This window comes from Pollachius pollachius, assembly GCF_949987615.1.
Source record: "Pollachius pollachius genome assembly, chromosome: 4".
NCBI classification, from domain to species: Eukaryota; Metazoa; Chordata; class Actinopteri; order Gadiformes; family Gadidae; genus Pollachius; species Pollachius pollachius.
Genome location: NC_136937.1, coordinates 8777189 through 8799910, shown reverse-complemented (window position 1 = coordinate 8799910; position 22722 = coordinate 8777189). Strand labels below are relative to the sequence as shown.

At 45.4% G+C, this 22722-nt stretch overlaps 1 protein-coding gene across 1 annotated transcript in view; it reads left to right on the top strand.

The window, feature by feature from the left end:
• The window catches only part of LOC307075151 (transmembrane protein 132C), a gene marked incomplete at both ends in the record, with an annotated part of 88596 nt that extends 67057 nt beyond the window's left edge, over positions 1–21539 (top strand). Inside the window, 4 exons of the mRNA XM_079735655.1 lie at positions 6525–6733; positions 13556–13826; positions 19166–19357; positions 20307–21539. Of these exons, the coding sequence (XP_079591781.1) occupies positions 6525–6733; positions 13556–13826; positions 19166–19357; positions 20307–21539 (1905 nt within the window). The remainder of the gene's footprint in view (positions 1–6524; positions 6734–13555; positions 13827–19165; positions 19358–20306) is intronic.
• Between the last annotated feature and the right edge of the window lie 1183 nt (positions 21540–22722).

Below are 22722 nucleotides of genomic sequence, written 5' to 3'. Positions count from 1 at the left end.
CAAGTTACTACTAATCCCCCACATACACACACATGTACGTACCCTTCTCCTCCATATCAGTTTTGTTTTTATGACTGCCTACTTGACACAGTGTGTATGGCCTACCCTAAGTAGTCATTTAGTGCTGATTGGGGAGCAGCCCAATGCGCTCTCTCTCTCTCTCTCTCTCTCTCTCTCGCTTTCTCTCTCTCACTTACTCACTCACTCACTCACTCACTCACTCACTCACTCACTCACTCATTCACTCGCTCACTTTCTCTCTGAGCGAGTTTGTCTGATATGCATATTAACCGTGAGGGGCAGGGACGCACCGAGAGATAGCTATGACTTCCTGTTTGTGAAGCCCAAGTGATAGAGACTAACATGTAGTTCCTCTAACAGCCTTTTTAGTGTTTTGTGGTGGTTGGATTAAAAATGGCAGCCACCATTCTAGGTACAATGGGACTCAATGCTCGTAATACAAATCCGATACTTTATTTTTGTTCAGGTTGAATCTCAGTTGCTACTTCATCTCCATGTTATGATTTTTGCGTGGTCCCGTTTGACAGTTTTATTTCAGTCAAATGTCATGGTAACACTTTATTTGAAGGGGTGTGGACCAGACTGCCACAATGTCTTTGTTATGACAACTTGACATTAAGCAAGACATCATAAATCATTCCATATCAGGCCTAATTAAAAAAACGAAGGAATGATTTGGCTTTATGTGTTAAGATTGCATTAAACTATCATATGTAATTGGTTGAGACCATTTTAATTGGGTCATGAATATCTCACGTGATCTCAACTACAGCGGTACAATTTGATCTAATTATTAGGATGTCATTCAACGTTATAAAACTTTCAAATACCTTAACAAAAGCCTTTCCAAATTGAATTTGCACAACAAATGTTTCATATAAAATACATGCATATGTCCTCAAACAGAAGGTTCTAGAAGGTGAGATAATAGACACTTTCAAAGTGTCACGCTGCACAAAAAATTTCTAATTAAAGGAAAAGGTATTATAATATTTCCTTGAAATTCACAAGCATTTAACGCCCGTGAGAAAGTGTTGGTTCCATTAATATCCCTTACATAGGTGACAGTTCAAACCAATGCCAATGCCTGTCTGTGGTAATTAAAACGTAACTGACTGAATAGGAGGTACCAGAGATATATAATCTCTTGGTATTTTTGTAATTCATTGACACTGCAATGACTTTTACTTTTTTATGGGTAATTAGCTTATTATTCTTACTTGAAATACTTACTTGAGCTGTCATACTACAGTCATTTGGTCGTAGACCAATGACCTTTTGCCCTTTTCAAATAGGTTTCAGTTACAAATTTGCATCTGTGATTGCCAACTGAACTTTATTCCTACCACTACAACCAATTTTTATCAACTTGGAAGAAATGTTAAAGGAAAAAACCCTACCCTTCATGAGAGTGTATTAGTTAGGGTGCCCATTTTAAGTTCATGCTGCTATTGAAACATTGTACAAATAAAATGGTAAAAGGGTACCATTGATAAAATAAAACGTGTCAAAAGTATAGAGCAGAGACTAAAATTACTGACAGGTGTATATCATAACATTTTATTTTATTATCTTTTTGTTATGCCATTGTGAGATATGTCAAAAGAGAGTTAATTAAATTAAACAATTTTTTATAAAATAAAATAACCCTGTAAAAGACATCAGTATGATGCGTTGCCGTTATTCCATTGGACCAGTTTCTGTACTCCCAATGTCTGAAGTCTACCTTTAGGCATGGTAGAGAAACATGCCCCTGCCTGCTCATTAATGAAGTGTAGCTGATCTCCCCCCAAGTGGCTTTGGATAACAAACGTCTACTTAATTACAACATAGAACAAAGGGTGTGATCCAGGTGTCAAGGCATGCCAGGAGAAGAGTGTCGACACACCCATCCAAGAGAAAACCTTAATTGAATGGGCAACGGGGGAAAAGCCAGAGATTTACAATTTACTTCAGAAGGTGATTTAGTCTTTCCGCTTGTTTTGTGCTTTGCTTCGATGATCTTGAGTTGGAAATCTTCCCAATAAAAAAGATGACAGTTTAATGACCAGATTTTTATTGAGAACTATATATAACAAGAGATACAGCACTTGTCTGCATTTTCTATTGTCAACCACCAAAAGCATGGATTACTGTTATGATGCCTTTTCAATATTATCACACTAAAGGCTAGTCAGACTAGAGCAAAGAAGAGAGGACATAGTGGGTTGTATCATCATCATTCTTAGGCGTTAAAGGACAGAGATGAGAACATAATGGAGATCTTTATGGACAGACAGAACAGGGTGTCAAGGAAGAGAGCAGGGAGGCAGAGAATTTGATAGAGGTAAAGCTGCTTCAGAGAATCAATCAGCAGTCAGGTGTATGTGAAACAGAGTAAAGCACAGTTTCCATTATATTTCAATTTCAATTGTGTTTACTTCACGTAGTATGAAGGTTAAAAGCCAGCAACCGTTTTTTAGTAGTGTTTTTTATTGTAGAGCTACGTAACAGCTGAAACGCTATGAAACATCCACTCTCATGCATTCATTGAATTTTAAGCTTTTTGAAGATTTTACCAGCATGTCACACCTAGTTAAATTGTAATGGGCAGCTATTTTTAGATTTAAGTAATTCAAAATTGGCGTACATATTTGTTTTAATGAGCTGTCTTAATACAAATATTGATCCATCCCATGGTTGGTCGCCCATGTCCCTGAAAGCCATCCACATTAGAAAAATAAATAAGTGTGTTTCAGAGAATAAATAATGGAAGAAAATGTTACATTATTCACACGGTGAAGAATTAGAATCCAAACTACAAAACCGTTCGCACAAGAAAGGAGGAGGAGAATGACAGAACAAGAGAAAGGGACGGGTAAGCAAGAGGACCAGAATACTAGTGGAAGACGAAGGATGAAACAGATGACAGTTCCCAAGCTGTCACTGTTGGTCACCAGAGAGACATATGTGTTGACTGACATCCTCTGAAAGTAGAGCTGCCAGCACCAAAGACAACGTGGGGGGAAAGGGAGGAAGCCAACACTCTTTTTCTTCCTCATTTCTTTCCCTCTTTGTGTGATTGGTTATAAAAGAGCAGCGTCCCTGCGGTAGTGCGAGGACATACGCTGAGATGACACGGCGTGCCAATCACAATTGATGATGATGCCACTTAGGCTTCAGATACAGCTAAACGGTACATGCGAAGAACAAGGCTACTGACTAGATGGTGCAATACATTTAAGTCTTCGCTGACATGAATAGACAGAGGAGGATGGGTGGTGAGGGGGTTGAAGATAGGGATGCTTTAGATCGCTGCTGTAATGTCTTCATCTACACGATATGTGTCCAGATTACAGCTTTTCTTTCCTGCAAATAGAGAAATACAGAGAGAATGCATGTTTCAGTCGCTTTTGGCATGGCCCACACTTTACACTTTATCACAAACACAGACACGCACACACACACGCGCGCGCACTCATGCACACACACGCAGGCGTACTTACACACTAACACACAAGCACAAGTGTATATATCCGAGCACGTTGTTCTTTAAAGAACAGATTGGTGACAGAATACATTCATGCTGTAGCAAAATAAGTAAAAAAAAAAGGTTTAATACTTATCATTTTTATGAGTTTATCTTGCCACACAGTAGAAATAACACTGTCCATATGGGCAGAGAAAGCCCTTTGAAGCTGTAACTGTAAAGGGTTTATAAATGTGCTTAATTTATAATATTCTGCTTATCAAAAACCATTATTCATTACATCAGTCAAATGGTCAGAGAATGAAGATGAAGCACTCTGGCATCGTTAAGTTATGTCTATTGGGGAAGTACAAACGCAGCCCAGGTTTTATTGAACCATTTTGTGTAGTATTTCAGTTTTTCCTTGGCTAAACTTGACTTCTGTAGACGCTACTACATAGCATACGGAGAAGGTGCTGAAGTAGTAACAATGGGCTTGAATTGGAGATTACAACTACAAATCACTGTAGCAGCAGCCACAAGTATCAGATATTAATTAAATTCACATGACATCAACTCAGAGGTTCAGTCTCAGAATCACTGCATATTGAATTTTTTAGCAATATTCGTTTAGGAAGAAATCAGGAATTTAGTAAGAGGAAACCCACATATTTTTGCTGGGCTAGCAGCCTCTTATATCCAGAGTGCACTTTGGCTTGGCCGAGGTATGGCCTTGTTACAGCCTCGTAGTCACTGTTAACACGTAGTTAACCCTGCTGATTTGGTCTGTTCTGGCAGGGAGCCCAGATATGGCTGATACGTATAGGTTTTGGAATGCGGTCCTGAACCAGTAGGCCAGCGATTCATTGGATAAACCTTTTTTTCTTTCAGCATAAACTTGCTAGTCTTTAGCGATAGCTGCATACCAAAATGGCCACCAACGTCTTGGTTGCAGCCCTGTGAATGGTTTCTTTCGGTATCGGTTTTTGGGTTTTTCCCTCCGAAAGCGAGAACAAGATGGATCCAGCACAGAGAAACTGCCATTGAGTGTTGTAGAATATTCCATGAGCTCAGCTGTAGCTAGGTTGGCATTGCCGGGCTAGCTCTCCCTGCAGAGTCACCTGCTCTCTAATCCTGTTGTCACGAAAGGGCCTCCACCGTGGGGCATCTTGTGTGATAGCATGCTGCCAAATGTCTAGCTAGCTTTTTTAATTAATAATCAAGCCTGTGCTAACACTAGAGCAGGTCAAGGCAAGCCTGAAAATTGCAAATGAAACTTTGCAAACTTTTAATATTATACAAAGTACAATGTTACATATATCGGAAAAATAAACCCTACAATTAAAAGTGAATCGCTGTTAGATGTTTTATAATATTTTCAAATTATTACAGCCTGTTTTATTCCTTTAACCTTTGTAATATTTTGAGAAAATTCAATAATATGAACAGAATTTCGCAAGGCCACTTTTCTCAGCCGATCGTTTCTGTTAGCTAGGACAATGACAAAGGTGTTATCAACCAAGGGAAGGAAAAGGGACGGAAATAAAAAATAAATGTGAATAAAAGGACAGGATAGGATAGATAGAAAGCGAACTTCAGAAATATTACACAAGCAAACATAAGAAAGTTTGACGGTGGTAGGATGAGTTTAAAGAACAAAGTCTAACAATGCTTAACCCGCATGACCTCGTGTCCTTCTCCTGAGTTTCGGTTGATCTTTCAGCCATAATCTTGAATGGACTAAAATGTTCCTTGCCTCACAGTTTAGCTCCAGCCTTCATTTATTCTGCAGTCGGTAGTTGTTTTTTCTTTCTTTTTTTCTTGCAGTCTTGCGCTTAGATCATTATCTCGGAAGAGAATCAATACTGGTGGTCAGAAATGCGTCTCTGACATATGGAGCCGCAGTGAGCAAAAATGATCGGATGCTGAAATTACCATTATTTGAAAAAGCACTAGAAGGAGAGAGTTAAAGGGAGAGGAGGGGCTTTAAGATGAAGAAGCATTAAAAGAAGTCAGCCAATGGTTTGACCCTTGCAGTATAATGACTGTCAGTGCCTTTCTGGTGGACTTCTCTCTAAGTCCCACTGCTGATCCATCAAAGTCACGTCGTACCTCACCTCTAAGTCTCTCTCTCTGAGCTCTCCTTTGTGGTCATGGCTCTGGAAAGCGTAGCGGCACTAGGACCCCCCTGCCCTCCAGTGAGTCACTAGAACTGAAGATGAGGGTGGACTCTGCAGGTTGGCATCCTTGAGCAAATGGCCTTCACCCCTGCCTGCTCCGTAATGACTGATATCTGAATTCGCTGCAAGACCCTCTTGGTGAAAGCTTTTAAATGACATGAAATATTAAACAGAAGATCAGTAGTTGTAATGACTTGGATACTATTTAAAAAAGAGATCAAGAGGTCAACTCCACAACCCACCCCGCCCTGCGTATTGTAGCGGGCCAGTGGGTGTGGGGTTTCCACGCCACCAACTTGAATGATGAAACCACACAACACAGAGAGCAGGTCCAACTCACGATGGTTTATTCACCGCGTAAACAAAACCACCAGGGTGGGGGAAACAGGGTAACCCACAATCATTAGTCCTCTCTGTAGCTTGCTAGCCCTAGCTCCGGCTTGTGGTACCTGCTCTTTCTTTTAACAGCAAGTACTCTAGCTTAATGGCCTTCAGGCCTGCCTCGTTAATTGGAGGAAGTCCATGTATGGCTTGGGGGTGGAGCCAGCAGGTTGCTAAATGTCTCCCTTCAATCACCACTCCACTCACTCCTCCCTGGCGTCTGCCACAGTATATTATGTGCTATGCTGCAGGTGTCTGAGCAGTATGACTACATAGAATTGTGTGTCTGTGTGTGTGTTTGTAATTTGTGTTTGTGCGTTTGTAATGTGTGTGTGTGTGTGTGTGTGTCCCTGCAGGTGTCTGATTGGTCTGACTACACACAATATTGATAATGTGTGTGTGTGTGTGTGTGTGTGTGTGTCTGAGCGGCGTGACTACACAATGTTGATAATGTTTGTGTGTGTGTGTGTGTGTGTGTGTGTGCGTCCCTGCAGGTGTCTGAGCGCTGTGACTACGTGTACGTGAACGGCAAGGAGACGAGGGGGCGGAGCAGAGTGGCGGTAAACTTCACCTACAGCTTCCTGAGCGCCCAGCTGGAGATGAGCGTGTGGATGCCCCGCCTCCCGCTCCTCATCGACCTATCAGACCCCGAGCTCAGCCAGATCAAAGGCTGGAGGGTCCCCGTAAACGCCGGCAACCGCAGGTAAAGGCTTTGTCCAATAAATACCGTCTACGACTTATTCTAAGTGTAGGATTGTAAGTTAGGTAAGGCCTGACCATTAAGAGTTCCAATTATTTCAAAGATCACATTTTTTGTAAAAAATGTCAAACGTTGTTACAAGGGATTTAAACAGAGCAAATGATTGACTTCTTCCACAGTTTTCCTTGAACCAATAATACCACTTTAATTTAACATTGACGTGTTTGCACAAAAGGACAAGGTGATGGCTTTTTAATAACTTCAATATTCTGAATTATTCACAGTGTCATTTATGGGCATGTTGTAACAGTTTTTAACACACCATCAGACTTGTGTGACTTTCCTGAACCTTACACTTGCCTTAACTGACATCTCCTCCCAAGGGGCTGGACTAGTGACCTAGAAACCTTTCTGTGTGATTGGATGTGAACCTGAACCTGAACCTAGTTGCTATGTGTGAGTGTGTTGAGCTCTGCTAAAGGGTTGACAGACCAGACATGGGGGATTGGGTTTTCCTACTCTGATGGAGAGAGGTGACACGAGCTATACATTTTGGATGATCGGTTCAGTTGTTTGGTGGGTGATGATCTTCGTGAATATGTGTATACAGGTAGAGTTGACCTCTGTAGGTAGATCATAGGGGTGTGAAATACAAGTGCAAACCACAACAGCTCTTGGCATTCCGGTCTTCTTCCTCATCTTAAAGTGCTTTCCCTAATTGACTGACCGGGACGTCTACCCATTAACTGTTAACACTTGCTTATTAAACACTAGCAGATCAATTTCAGTTTTTGTTTTTTTTAAATGCTAAAATGGAAACCAGTAATGTTTGTAAGTTTTTTCTATGATTAGTAATAAATATGCTATGGTCAGCTCATCTATTGACCTTCCACCTTGTTCATCATAGATCATCACTGAGTCATGCTACTTTTAATTAGCAAAACATCCCAGACTTCAGCTTGGAGAAAAAAAACATAGAGGCTTAAAGCAGACACAAAATGTCTGATATGATTTACGATTTTCAAGTACTACATTTACTATTTACCAACGACTCATTTAGCAGAGGCTTTTATACGAAGCAGCTTAAATTTATTTAAGGCCCTGAATTGAATTAACTTTTTTGTGAAACTACTTCAGGTAAACAGAATGAATAATCAGCACAGGCGACATGAACCTAGCAAACGCAGAAACTCAAGGAAGGCTAAACCTGTGTGTGGGGTTGGGCTGAACAGCGACCATCTCATAGCAAACGCTTGCGTCTGTTGGTAGCTCAAACATCCTAATCATCCGTTTGTCCAAAACGTCCTCACAGAACGTGTCAGCTTTTACCCCAGGCCTTCATACATGCATAGCAGTCTTTTAAAAGAACCGGTCAACATAATACAAGGTCAGCTGAACAATGTCGGTGCCATAGGCCCCTCTGTTGACCGGGGGTCCCAAGTGAGCTCCATCAGCGAGGCCGTCTAAGGGGTCATTATGAAAAGCATTTATCAGCAGGCGTGCTTAAAGGCCTGAAGCTAAACCACCACGGGGTGGCGCTCTAACACTAATACCCTCTCACAGCACACCCAACCCCCCCAGCCCCAGGACTAGGGCCAACATCTGGATGAGGGACGGGATCAACGCTGTGTGTGTGTGTGTGTGTGTGTGTGTGTGTGTGTGAGACTGTAATCAGATTTAGTGGACTTAAGCCGTAACGTGTAGTGCTTTATTAATAATGTAGTACTGTATTAATAGTTACATTGGGAAGTATTTCCCAAAGTCGCTGTCATACCCCTGGATTGCTTAATCAAATCAGTTGTACAATGGTAACAAAGGATTCAAATATTATTAATATTTTCATCCTTATTCTGAAAGAATTTCTGTGGTTGCAGCTTAAAACCAAAAGCACACGTTTTCAGTATGTCTGCAGTAGCTGAGCTCTTTCTGTTAATTAGTTCCATTATCAGGGCCATACATTTCTGAGAAATATTCAATAAGAAATGTAAAAATAATGTTATTCAGGTATGTTTCGAAAGGTATCTAGTAACTTCTTGTTTGCAGCAAATTTATACGGCAAACAGGTTTTGATGATGAATGGTTCGGTACAACATTATGTGTAATGATCCCGTTATCGATTTAACTGTTGCCCGGGCCCTAGAGATGTCAGTGTGTGAGGTGAAGTGAAAACACCGTAAAGGGCCAGTTGAGGGTGCAACCAACACAGATCATGGTCACTGTTTATTGTTTATTCGCTGTGTATTCAAGAATACCGCTTTTTATTGAATCAGTGTGTAGAAACGTCTTAAACAACGTCAAAGTTTGAGCACCAAATGCTCCTCCAAATACACCAAATTTACTATTATAAAAAGTAGTACATTTTATAATCTTAAACGTAACGTAAAAAAACAACTCACCAGTTAGTCCAGTCAGTGTGAGGTCTGAAGTACTAATGGCAGACTGGTTGAACTCTCTACTGCCACACACACACACACACACACTGACTATCTGGCAACTCTGCGGGTTTAAATGTTTGATGCTGCTGATGGCTGCCATGGCAGTTGACTTGGATGTGCTGTGGTTCATGGGCTTTGTAACCGCTGGAGGCTGTGGGGACGAGCGTGGATGGGGTGAGGACGGGGGATCTTTGTTTGGTGTCATTGATCCCCCGTTGGCTGTTGGGCTGCTGGTCAGCGTTGGCCTCCCTGCAGTTGTCAGCTCTTTGATCACCCAGAAGCACTTGGAATTATTATTTCTTTGGGTGAATTTAGTTTCATTTGGGACTGGCAGCTATAGTGTAACAAATATTCTACCCAATGTGATTCTAACACAGTGTGTAGAGAGGCTTTGCGTGTGTTTCCGTGTGTGTGTGTGTGTGTGTGTGTGTGTGTATGTGTGTGTGTGTGTGTGTGTGTGAGAGAGAGACTGTGTGTGAATGGCGTCTGTGTGTGTGAGAAATGGTGTATGTCTGTGCATGCATGTGTGAGTGTGCGTGTGTGTATGTGTGACTGCGTGTGTACGTTTATGTGTGACTGTGTTTACTGCTTGCGTTAGTGTGTGAGTGTGCATTACTTTGTGTGTGTGTGTGTGTGTGAGAGAGACTGTATGTGTGTGTGTGTATTTCTGACTGTGTGTTGATTGCTTGCATGTGTGTGAATATATTAGACTGTGACTGTACCTGTGTGAGTGTGTGTGCGTGTGTGTGTATGTGAGGGGCCGCCTGGGACAGAATTCATACTTGGTCTTACACACTATTATAATCTCGCATATACACCAGTATAATCATACACACACACACTATTATACTCCTTTTGCATGTATGTATGAGAGTGTATAGTCGTGTATGTGAGAGAGTATAGTTGTGTATGTGAGAGAGTATAGTAGTGTATGTGAGAGAGTATAGTTGTTTATGCAAGAGAATATAGTAGTGTGTGTGAGAGAGAATAGTAGTGTGTGTGAGAGGGTATAGATGTTTATGCAAGAGAATATAGTAGTGTGTGTGAGAGAGTATAGTTGTTAATGCAAGAGAATATAGTAGTGTGTGTGTGAGTTTGAATGAAACAGAAGTGTGTTTGAATGAAACGGAAGAGAGTTTGAATGAAACGGAAGTGAGTTTGAATGAAGCGGAAGAGAGTTTGATTCCTCAGTTCCTGATTGGCTGACAGAAGAGGCGGTAGCTCTGACGCTCAAAATACTGCGCTGTCATTTCACTCTTGAATCTCCAACGATGTTGTTATGCTGCGTTCGCACCCAAAAATAAATTGGTCGTCTGTTCGCGTGGTCGCCTGAGTTTGAGAGAGGCTTCCTCTTGTGACCGCAAATTCATTCTCAACCATGGCCGGTCTCTCATAATATCATCCGTTCTATAAAGTATTCTAGTCTAGAACACTCCGGGAGCTCCGGCGGGGGGCCCTTGAGCTCTATCTATCTGTATTATATAATATAATATATAATATAACGGCCAAAAGCTGTGTGCGCCTCCGAATGATATCATGAATCTTCACTACTGCGTCGGGTTCTCGGGCGTCTCTGGTCCTTCCACATCAATCTGAAGTCCAGATTGAAACACGAAATGGAGGAGAAAGGGATTCCCGGAGCTCCTCTGGCGAGGAGGTCCCACCGGCCCCCCGGAGCTGTGCTCCCGGTCCCCGCCGGAGGAGCTCCGGGAGTCCGCAAACGTCAACAACGCCCTTTCTCCTCCATGTCGTGGTTAAATTGTAATGACCACGGAAGAGGCAGTGAATGAAGCATTGCTTAGACAGCGATTTATTAGATACCACCGCTAATAAACCGTTGGAACACACACAAGACCGGTAACCACGACAACGCCGGGAACCACAACAAATTCTGCGTAGCCGAATCCCCACGAGAGCTCCCCCGCTATGGCCCGCCCCCATCTCCCAAACCTTGTGACGCTACAATATTATACTATAAAGATATCTATATATTATATCATGTTATATTATTTAGATATAGAGCTCCTGGACTCACGCCGGAGTTCCCGGAGGTTTCGAGATTAGAATATTTTATAGAACGGGTGATATTATGTATCGTAACTGACTGCGTCGTTTTTTCCGACGTCTCTGGTACTTCCACAACACATAGAGACCGGCCATGGTTGAGAATGAATTGGCGGTCACAAGAGGAAGCCTCTCTCAAACTCAGGCGGCCACGTGAGCAGCATAACAACATCGCTGGAGATTCAAGAGCTCAATAACTATACTCTCACATACACTACTATACTCTCTCACATACACTACTATACTCTCTCACATACCCAACTATTCTCTCTCACATACACTACTATACTCTCTAACATACACGACTATACACTCTCATACATACATGTAAAAGGAGTATAATAGTGTGTGTGTATGAGTATACTGGTGTATATGCAAGATTATATTGGTGTGTGTAAGGCCAAGTATGAATTCTGTCCCAGGCGGCCCCTCATATGTGCATGTGTGTTACTGTGTGTGTGTGTGTGTGTGTATGTCTGACTGTGTGTGTATGTGTGTGTTCGTACTTGTGTGACTGTGTGTGTGTGTGTGTGTGTGTGTATATACATGTGCCTGTGTGTGTGTGTGTGTGTGTGTACTTGTGTGACCCATCTCATTACCTTGGGAGACCTGCCATGAGTCTGTTGAATCATGCTGTGCTCCAGATGCTTCAGTCCCCAGCTGATCACCACCACTTTGTTTCGAGCTGTCCTTCTGTGGCTACTGTAGATGAGGGCACGGGGGGGTGGAGAGAGAGGGGACGGGAGCGGGGGGGGGGGGTTGGAACCTAGCCAAGCCTCTCGGCAACAGCATGTTAACCCATCAGTCCATTTTTCTGCCCGACAGGCCACGCCTCATTGGAGCTAATGGACGCTGTCACTTCCCCCCTCCCCCCCCTGAATCATCTGACTGGTAGGGAGGGAGACGGAGAGGAAGTGGATGGGGTAGAGAAGGTTGAGAAGAGAAAGAATAAAGCCTTTTTTTTACCACTGCACAATAAACCCAGCTAACATTTAGCTTTGGTCCTTGGGGGGAAAGGTTAGGTTCCCAAGGACAAATGACTCTGCGGCAGTCCCCGGGGATACACCGGCTCCTTTTCCCATCCGCCGTCCCTGGAAACATGACACCCGGTCGGACGTGCACATTTTCCTTCCAAATGAGTCGGCACCAAGTTTGAAAGAGAGACTGAATAAGTAATGGATAGAAACAATGACGTAACCACTGTAACTGTTCACAGGCCTCCAAGCTGTTTCATTACTCTGTTTTCTGATACGAATGTGGCGTCATACCGGGAAAATATTCAGAGAGGCATGCATCGTCTACTGGCAATGGGAAAGGAGTCAATCTCCCCCCTTTTGGCGGGTTTTCCCGGGTTTTATAACCTGCGAATGCAAACTAATTGTGGTAAATAAAGGACGACACACACACATACACACACACACACGCGATTAGACGAGGGGTTGAGAGACAATGATTGGATAGAGATGGTAGAGATAGGTCTCACGGTCGACGAAATGTTGAAGATAGCCCAAGTAAATGAAACAGATTGTGGAAAACGTTGTTTGAACAAGGGACGGCCGCACAGAGTGAATGGGATCCAGTGTGGATAAGGAATGCTCCAAACACAGTGAGACAGACTACAGAGACCTACAGCGAGGGCCCCTGAGGGGCCTACAGTCCAGTACCGCTGCAGGCCTTTGTTGTCTCTCCCAGTTTGTTGAGCGCTGAAGATGAAGAGATCAGTCGAGAGGAGGATCAGTCGAGAAGCGTTTCCAACCGAAAAGAAAGAATCAGATTCCAGGCTGAAATCAATGGATGTGCCGCTGTCGATGCACGTTCTCGTCATCTGCTACATTCTGTCTCGGCAGCAGTCCGTTAGTTTGATTCAGCTACACCTTTACAACCGACGTGGGTAAGTGTTATGAGATCCGGTTCATCAAATCGGATCGACTGGTGTTTTTTTTTTGTGTGTCTTTTAATCTGGTGAATCTGCAAATCACGATAAAATAAAAAAAAAAACACATTACAGAGAGAGCGAGAGAGAAAGAGAGTTATCCCACAGCTCTCACACACACAAGGAGCTCCGTGTGTCCGTCTCACCATCGCCACAGCAGGGCAACCAGAACTCCTGCCATCTCTCTAATAGCCGCCATTACACCAACGACAACAACAAGTCCCCTTTCCACAGGGCTGTTTGTGTATTATTGTTTCTCACCGCTTCTCCTCTCTGCTCGATTGCCTCCTGTAGGTACGAGAGGGGGCGAGGTGACCGGGGGGATGGTGCGGCAGGAGGAGGAGGAGGAGGTGGTGGAGGCGGAGGAGGTGCTGGTGGTGGTTCTGGAGCCAGGGAGGAGGGCGGCTGTGTGGCCCATTACCAGAGCACCGCCGTGCGCGTCCTCACACACTTCCTGGCGGACACCGGAGAGGAAGAACGAGGGGGTGGATCGTCGGCGGGAGACGAGGCGGCCAATCAGCAGGACTTCCTGCTCGGCACTGATTGGCAGGTCGACGTGACACACCTGGTCGTGGAGTCCCTGAAGGTGAAGGACCCCAACACCGCCGGGTTCCTGCAGGGACAGGTCCTCGTGGGGTTGTCACCCGGCACCACAAAAGTTCAGGTGGGTGTTTGTGTTTGTGTTATGTGGAAGTATTTCTTACCTTGCACACAACCTGTTTATTCTGATGTTAAACCTTATTCACAATAGACCTGTGTTATTTTGTGTTTCGTTGACTGAAGTTGGTTAATTTGTCCCTCAGCATATTTGGTGCAAGCATGTGAATCCTGTGTGAGGTTTGATTTTGTGAGTTATATTTTCTTAAGCTTAGCTCAACCGCCCCCTCCTCCACCGTTACTAAAGCCCACCACTGTGTGTGTCTGTCAAGCATATGAACCAATTAAGACAAATTGAATTGAGAGACTTTCTAAGCCGTCGGAGATAGCGAGAATGTTTCAAAATGTTTCCCAACCTTCAGTTTGCAGTTCCAACTCCCCACAGTGTGTTGCGTTCCAACTCTTGATTGCCAAAACTTTCTGCTGATAAGATGGTTTTCGGTAAGTTAAGTTATAGATTAAGGTACGGCCACACTAAACGCGTTGCGCGCATAGGATTACGCGTGTAAAGCGCCTAACCTGCTGCTTGATCATTGTGTGTCACAAAAATGGTTCAACGCGCCTACGCAGCTAGATGAGCCCGCCCAAAACTTATTTTCCCGTGCTACTTTTCTTTTGCTCCACAAACATGGCTGAGATCACCACCATTGCTGCGCTGTATTTGTTGTGGGAGTTCGAGGAGAGTAGGAAACCCAAACGCCGTCGTGTTTGGGTGCATGACATCCTCCGTAGGCGCTCACAGCTGGGTGAGTTTCACCACCTCCTCCAGGATCTCTGCCTGGATGACAACCGGTTCCAGCTGTATTTTCCGGTTGACTGGGGCAATGTTCGATGACCTGCTAGCCCGGGTTGGTGCCAGGATCTCCCGTCAGGACGCCAACTACAGGCGCTCCATATCAGCTGCGGAGCGCCTGTCCTCCGTCTCTCTGCCAGTGACGTCGGGTCAAGCTCAACGCTGATTGGCTATCGCGGCTATGCGTCACTCGTAGGAGCGTAAAAAGTTCGATTTTTTGAACTCTGCACGTACGTGCGTTGGGTGCGTTATTTAGGTGCGTGAAACGCGTCTAACTTGTTGCTTTAGCGCTTGTAACGCATCTACGCGCCTAAACCAATGCAACCCTATGCAAAAATGCTGATTTTCTACACCTCTAACGCGCGTAACACGTTCAGTGTGGCCGTACCTTAAGTCCCGCTTTGCCTCTTCGCGACATTCGGGGGCAGGGAAACTTTGTCGGGACGTGGGGGGCCAGACTATGTCGTACTGTTAGCGGTTTAGCGATTCCAATCCGAAGCCGAACGATCTATTCTACGGGTCGTCGCCCGAGTCATTTCCAACATGTTTAATATTTACGACCCGAGATTGGTACAGCCCTGTTAAAAACCTGATGCTCCTCCTGAAATGGAATTCAAACATAGATGTGCTGCAGATGTGACTGCGTGTTTAGCTAGCCTCGTGTTCTAAACTGTGATCAAGAGAAGGAAAGGAAGGAAGACAGAAAGAAGGGGCAAGAAGGAACTGAGAGGAGTAGTCCACTTTAGAGGAGATGGGATTTAAACGGTGAAGTTGGGTTTGGGGGGAGGGGATACGATTTTTGAAAAAGCGAATCGCATTGATCGCAGCGTGGCGCAAGCTCCTGAACCAATCAGAAGAGGACAGGGACAGGCCCTCGTGGCTCGCGGCTCATTCAGCCTCTCCTGCACCAGTGAGCGAGCGTGTGTGTGCGCCACCCGGAACCCTCCATCTTATTTATTTATGAAAAACAACACACCTTTTGTGCAGCATCGACAGGTGTGCCCCCACTTTGTCTGTAGAACAACATCGATCGGCAATTAACAAGATAGTAACACCGAGATAGTAACGTTCCGGATCCATGGACCTGAATCTTTAATCTCTTTTCAGTTTGTTGTGAGTGTGTGTGTGTGTATGTTTGTGTGTGTGTGCGTGTGTGTGTGTGTGTGTGTGTGTGTTTGTGTGTGTGTGTGGGGGGGGGGGATGTTTGTCATGAGAGGAGTGGGAGACAAGAATACAAAATTAAAAATTGATAAGTACATTAATTTAAATAACTGAGCTGAATGAGGCAACACAATGGTGATCTAGACTATGGCCCATTGATGAAGGTTTTCGTTTTTGCATTTTGATGAATGATAGGAACTGGGTGACGGTGGCGATAATGTTGCCGCATATCACAAAAGCTGTCCCCAAGGTTGACAAAAACAGAAATCGTTCAAATTGCCACTTTAAGCAATGAGAAACAATGCTTGTTTTTTCCTCCAATTTTCATCCCATTATCTACGGAGTGTGTAGCAATTGTAAGCAAAGAAAAAGCAGAGCAAATTTGAAAGTTGGCTTTTTGTCGCTCTCTTTCTCTCCAATAGTAATCCGTTTACATGGCCATTGACTTCACACATCATCAAAGCCTCACAAGAGCACCCTCAGTCCAGTATTGACTGTGTGTGAGGGCTGCTGGAAAGTTGGATTTGAAAGCACAATTGCCTCTGCTTTACTGAGACTTTCGGTTGAACTTCCAACAAGACATCTTTAACTGTCTGGCATTTAAAGTGTTGCCCTAGGTGTCACCGCGATGGAATCTGTGCAAATGATTGTCTAATGAGGATAATGAGGAAGGTTATGAACAAAAGACGTGAGGTTGTTGATCTGATTTGCTAAGGCACTATTATACATTTTCAATTGCTAAAATAATATGATGTACTGTTTCTCTGAGCTAGACAGTCAAACATATGTACCATACCCCTATCGCGCAAGGATCTTTAAGCTTGAGCATTGAGCTTTGATTGGCTGACATGTGTCATGTTTGTCTGTATGTCTGTCGGTCTGTCTTTATGTTGCTGTCTCTGTCTGAATGTCTGTCTATCAGTATGTCTGTTTTTATGTTGATTCATGTTGCTGTATGTCCGTCTGTCCGTCTGCATGTCATTTGCGGAAGATTAAACTAGTGAATTTGAAAATGCTCTACTTTGTGAGCTTAAGCCAGATCTAGCCTAGTGGTTTGCATCATTTCTGATGAAAATGGCTCTAAAAGTTTGTGTTGGGCAGTGATTAAGAACCAGAGATAAGACTAGAGGTCTTAACATGTTTTTTCCGTTTTCCATGCAAATGTCACATTGACTACCGAGATTGGCCACGGACTGGCGAGAAGCTAGGTTTGGAAGACATCCCTGGATGCTAGTGTTGTTTACCTGCAAGCCTTTTTGATGCTGGGCTGTTGGTGCAACTATTTTGCATAGTGATCCCCACAATGAATATGTATAAACACATTTGTGAGTAATTCTATTCAAAATGAAAAGCAACATAATCCACTTTGATCCACATGGCTTACTCAATTGATCATGATCGCGATTCAAGACAGTTTTCCCTCAGTGTTGGCATTTTCTGTCAAAACAATTCAAAATGGATGAAGTGTTTTGAGGGATAAGACGGAGTGGGCCGTTATTGTCTCAGCGACGTCGATGTTATTTTGAGGACTGGTGGTAAAGCATTTGAGGGAAAACTGTGACGAGACTAGCAGCCCTGCTGGCAAGTGCTCAAGGTTTGTATGGTTCCTTACCTTTTTCCTTAATGTACAGCAGTGGCATGGATATGGAAGGTTGTTTATGCATACGCTTATTATAAGCACTTGTAGAAATAGACAAGACATCTGGAATTTGCAAAATGTTCTATTTGCTACATCACAGTCCTTTTGTGTTCATGGAACAGGTTAATTGTCACACTTGGGACTCCTAAAGTTGAACGGACTCTGGCTTACTTTACGACTTTTACAAATTCTTAAACGCACCTGAAAACTTCAGGAAGTGGTTTGACGTGTCAGACGTTACTTCTGAGACTCTGGGCCTAAATTAAATTGTTTTAAGGGAAGGCTTGTCGAGGGACCTCCCAACTTTGGATGTAGGTCAGAGGGAGCGGGGGGCTGGCGTCTCCCCAGGGCATCTGAATGAGGTTAGAGGAGGGAGGACCCCCGATGGTAGAGGCAGTGGCGCCTTTTCTTGGAGGAGAATCGGAATGAAAACCTGGATTTTTATTCACTCCGGTGGGAGGGGGGGGGGGGGGGGGGGGGGGGGGGGGGGGGGGGGGGGGGGGTCAAGAAGTTCCCCGATCCCCTCAGTGAAGGCTATGAAAAATGATGCAGGATTCTTTCAGCGGTTCCGGGGGGAATTGAAATTCAAATTTTGTCAGGGGAGGTGGAGAGAAGGCTGGGGTTTGCCACTTTGTCTAACCTTGAGTTGAAAGTTTAGCCATCCTTCTTCCTGTCACCAGATGGTGACGCATGGTGCTTTTTAATCGTGGGGGAGGGGGGAAGTGTTTTAACGTTACCCCGTTTTTGATTGTTGTCGATTCTACACGGGTGCGTGCGCTGGAAAACCAAAAAACCATTTGTGGGCATGTCGTATACAAGAGCTGAATGGCTGCTCGAGTGAAAAAGCTAAAAAACCTTGACAAATAGAAAACGATATATTCAGCAGAGGGAATACATTCAAATTGTTTGCTATTCATAAAATATGGGTGGACAGTGCTTGTGAAATGCTAGCCAACATTTGCTGCTCTTATTTTGATGGAGTGCAATTTTTTTCTTTTTTTCTTTTGCCTGCCACTAAATTGCTTCTCGTTCAAAGTCAAAAGGAAACAAGGGAAGGTAGAAGGCAAGAAGGACCTGAGAAAAAGAGCAGTCAGTCACATGCCTGCAGGGGGCCAGAGTCAAAATTCATATTATCATATATTATAACAACATATAATCATACTTTTTATACCTTATTTTAACATTATCAAACACAGTCAAGAAACAAGGAGTTAGACCGTGGTGGGTAGCGGGCAGAAGGAGCTGAATAACAATTTCAATGGAGATAACTTATTGAATGACATTTCATTAAAAGTGTGTACATGAGCCTGGATCCCCGCTCCGACAAAGATAAGTCTTGCCCCCACCTTGAATGGAAGGAACTGAACATCCCCTTCCTCCCTGGGAATCAAGTAGCAGAATAGGCTTCTGAATGCATGGCTCGTCGGATAGTAACCAAGGCACATTTTCAAATCTCCACAAATCAAAGAGCCCTAATCTCCCCATCTTCTATGTCAATGGACCGCCAACAATTGATAGCAATTCTGTTTGTGTGTGTGTGTGTGTGTGTGTGTGTGTGTGTGTGCGTGTGTGTATTTGAGTGTGTGTGTGTGTTTGTGTGTGTGTGCGTGTGTGTATTTGAGTGTGTGTGTGTGTGTGTGTGTGTGTGTGTGTGTGTGCGTGTGTGTATTTGAGTGTGTGTGTGTGTTTGTGTGTGTGTGTGTGTGTGTGAGTGCGTGCATATGCATGTGCGTGCCTATGTGCGTTCCTGCAGGTGCTGTCGCCTCTGTCCTCGTCGGTGCTGGCTGAGAGGAGCATCAGGGTGGTGGATGATAAAGTCAGTGTGACAGAGCTGGGGGTGCAGCTGGTGTCTGGGCTCTCTCTCTCCCTCCAGCTCAGCCCTGGGAGCAACCGGGCCATCGTCGCCACGGCCACCACACAGGAAGTCATCACACAGCTCAAACAGGTACCGTTCGTTGTAACCTGAGGTTACACATTTTGCTTTTGTTATTGTGTCCTTTTAGTAAACAGTGACCAGTTTAAAAGAGTGTTATTACAATCTGTTAGCATGCAGAGCGATTCTATACTGTACTATGTTACCATACCATTCTATGCTATACTATGCTATACTATGCTTCCTGACTTCATATCGCCCCCTAGAATTGTTTTTCTCACTGAATTCCAAGTATATGAAATCCAGTAAAAAACAAAGTTCTCTGTTGTGGGAATTGATGCATGAATATATTGATACATTGATACGTTGATAGAATACAATATGGAAAGTGGCCCACCGAAAAAGTTCCCTCTGAGCCTCAGCCACATGCATAAACATTGTTGGAGGATTTGCTTCGGATTGAACTGACCTCTAGGAAATTCGCCAAGGACACATCCCATCAGCATCCACCGGCTGATTATTCCGAACCGACTACACACCGGGATGCATTCCTTGCACATTTGCCCCCCCGCCACACTTTCCAGTTCTTTGCAGAGATTGCTTGGCCATGCAAGAAATGGAAAATCTATTTCAAAGTCTCTTATGTTATGTTATGACAAGACAAACACGGCGGCCGTCTCCTTTCTGAGACGGGCTCCTTTCTCCACAAGGCCATGCTGATTTTGATTAGTCCCCATGTTGGTATAAGTCATGGTAATGGAACTACCTTTTAAAATCCACAAGTGGGCTGTAGCTTTCACTCTCAGCTCTGTAATGGGATGCCACTGGTTTTAATTTCAGCTCCGATGAGGCGCTAATGGTGTTGCAGTTTGTCAGCATAACAGGTTGTCATGCTGGCAAATTAACATGGACATCACCTACTCTTTCTACCAAACTTCTGCTTCATCTGTCGCCCGTCGCGCGGCTGTTCTTTCACCCGCCTCTTCCTCTTCCTCCTTCCCCTTTATCTGGCTTCCTCCAGGAGTCTCTCATCAGCGCCTGGCTCCAGTTCAGCGACGGCTCCATGAGCCCCCTGGACAACTACAACCCCGCCCACTTCCTGCTCACCGCCAGCTCCCTGGACGAGCAAGTGGTGGCGGTGCGGCGCAGCGCCGCCTGGAAGTGGCCCGTGGTCGTCGCCACGGGAGACGGCCAGGGCCTGCTGGTGCGCGTGGAGATGACGCAGGTGGACGCCTGCCAGAAGGCGCGGCAGCGCGCCGTGCTCGCCGCCGGGCTGGGCAGTGTACGGGTGCGCGTCGGCCCGCCCGAGGAGCGGCCCTTTGGCCTGCCGCCGCCGCCCCCGTCGGCGGCGGCGGCGGCGGCGGCGGCAGCGGACCGGCGAGGGCGGCGGCCGGACTCCCCGCCCCACTACGGCGGCTCTGTCGGCGACATGGAGGCGGGGATCATGAACCGCGCGGCGCCCACCGCCCGGGCGCCCAGACCGGCGGGGCCCACGGACCACCCCCCCCGGGCGGCCCCCCGACCCAGCGGCGGCCGCCTCTTGGCGGACGGCGCCCGGGCCGGGATCCCCGGGGACTTCTCCGAACAGTACCCGGATCAGTCGGAGCTGGTGCCTCGTGGTGGAGGGGCCGGCGGGGGCGGAGGCAGGGGCCGCACCGTCCCCGAGGACGAGCTGGTGACGTCGCGGCGGGGCAGCCTGACGGACCTTGAGATCGGGATGTACGCCCTGCTGGGGGTCTTCTGCCTGGCCATCCTGGTGTTCCTCATCAACTGCATCTCCTACGCCTACAAGTACCGCAGCAAGCACCTGTCCCTAGAGGGGCCCGAGTCCCTGCCCCACGCCCACGACTGGGTGTGGCTGGGTCAGGAGGACGGCCTGTGCCTCCAGCAGCAGCAGCAGCAGCAGCAGCTGCAGGACGACCTGTGTGGCACCCTGGAGGAGGGCAGCCAGCTCCTCAACGGGGGGTCCTTCCAGCGGGGCGTGCCCGGGGACGGCGGGGGCTGTGCGGGGATGGCACACCGGAACGAGGCGCTGAACTCGCCGACCACCAAGAGGAAGAGGGTGAAGTTCACCACCTTCTCCAACGCCAACAAGTCGGGCAACGGGTGCCAACAGACGCTCAGCCCCCTGGCACTGAGCATGAAGACCAGCGAGATCAAGTGGGTGTGTCCGGACATCGAGCTGGGCAACTCCCAGGACCTGAGGAATTACATGGACAGGCTCAACGACAATGCCACCAAGAACATTGCATAGGAAAAAATGGGAATGTGTGCGCGAGGACGTGTGCGTGTGCGAGCGTCTTCAACTATCTACGGCTGAAACTCACCCGAATGCCTTCAGCGTAAGGAATAACCGGGGCATCAGGGCGGGGAGGAACACACTGGGAACGGGAACATAAGACTGCTGGTCGGGTGTGACTCGCCACGGCAACAGGATAGCACGCCCTGCGTCTTTGTTGTCTCCATGGAAATATGTTTTGAAGGGTCGAGGAGGAAACGGACACCAAGGGAACAGGATTTCTCGTGACACGGCAGCAGAGAAGGGGAAAAAGTGAACTTTTTTGAAATTCTTTCTCAAACACACGCTACATTGACTCGATTTTTTCTTTTTTTCTTTTTTTTTAAATGATCATGGTTTGATGTTGTATCATTGCTTTCCACTTTTTACACTTGCCTCATGCCCCCCCCACCCCTGGCCACTTTTGAACAACCCTCGATTTCAACGGAGAGGATTTCAAAACGCCTCTGATTGTATATAGATCACAGAGACTCGGATGGAGGTATTATGTGTAGTGTAGCATTTATTTTTGGTTTGTTGGTTTTGTTTTCCTTCTCAGAGGACCAGGTCCATGTATGCCCTTAACACAGAGGCTGCTTGGAGTGGTATGATTGGTCTGGTCTGTCCGTCTGTCCGAGAGGAAAAGTGTAGATACTGCTGTTTGTCCCTGGGAGAAACAGCCTTTCAATAGGATTCAGGCCATTCACTCATGAACACAATGGAGTTCATATTTGATTTATTGCTGTGTTCTTTTTGTATTATAAAATGTGTTTTATTTGATAGCGTTTGCTTTGGCGGATGTCCTTTCGTAATTTTTATGTTGACATCGTCTATTTATTTGAGAACGTGTTTTTTTAGTCAGTGCTTCTATCCCAAACAACGCGTGTCTTTTGAAGATTGAAAATCGGTTTAAACCAATAAGTTCCAAACTGCATCATAAGAAATGTGGATCAGCGAGATCCATCGGTAGACAATCAAGAAAGCATGTCACAAACCCTTTCTCGTTAAATGGCTTGACTAAGATGCACTTCGAGACATGACAATAATGGCAAAGAACAATTTCAGCCCAAAGCCTTGTTTTGTCCCTTGCCCTCTTAATTACTGTCCTGTGTTCATATTAGCAGAATCTTTCCATTCCAACATCTCCTTGTTTTAAAGT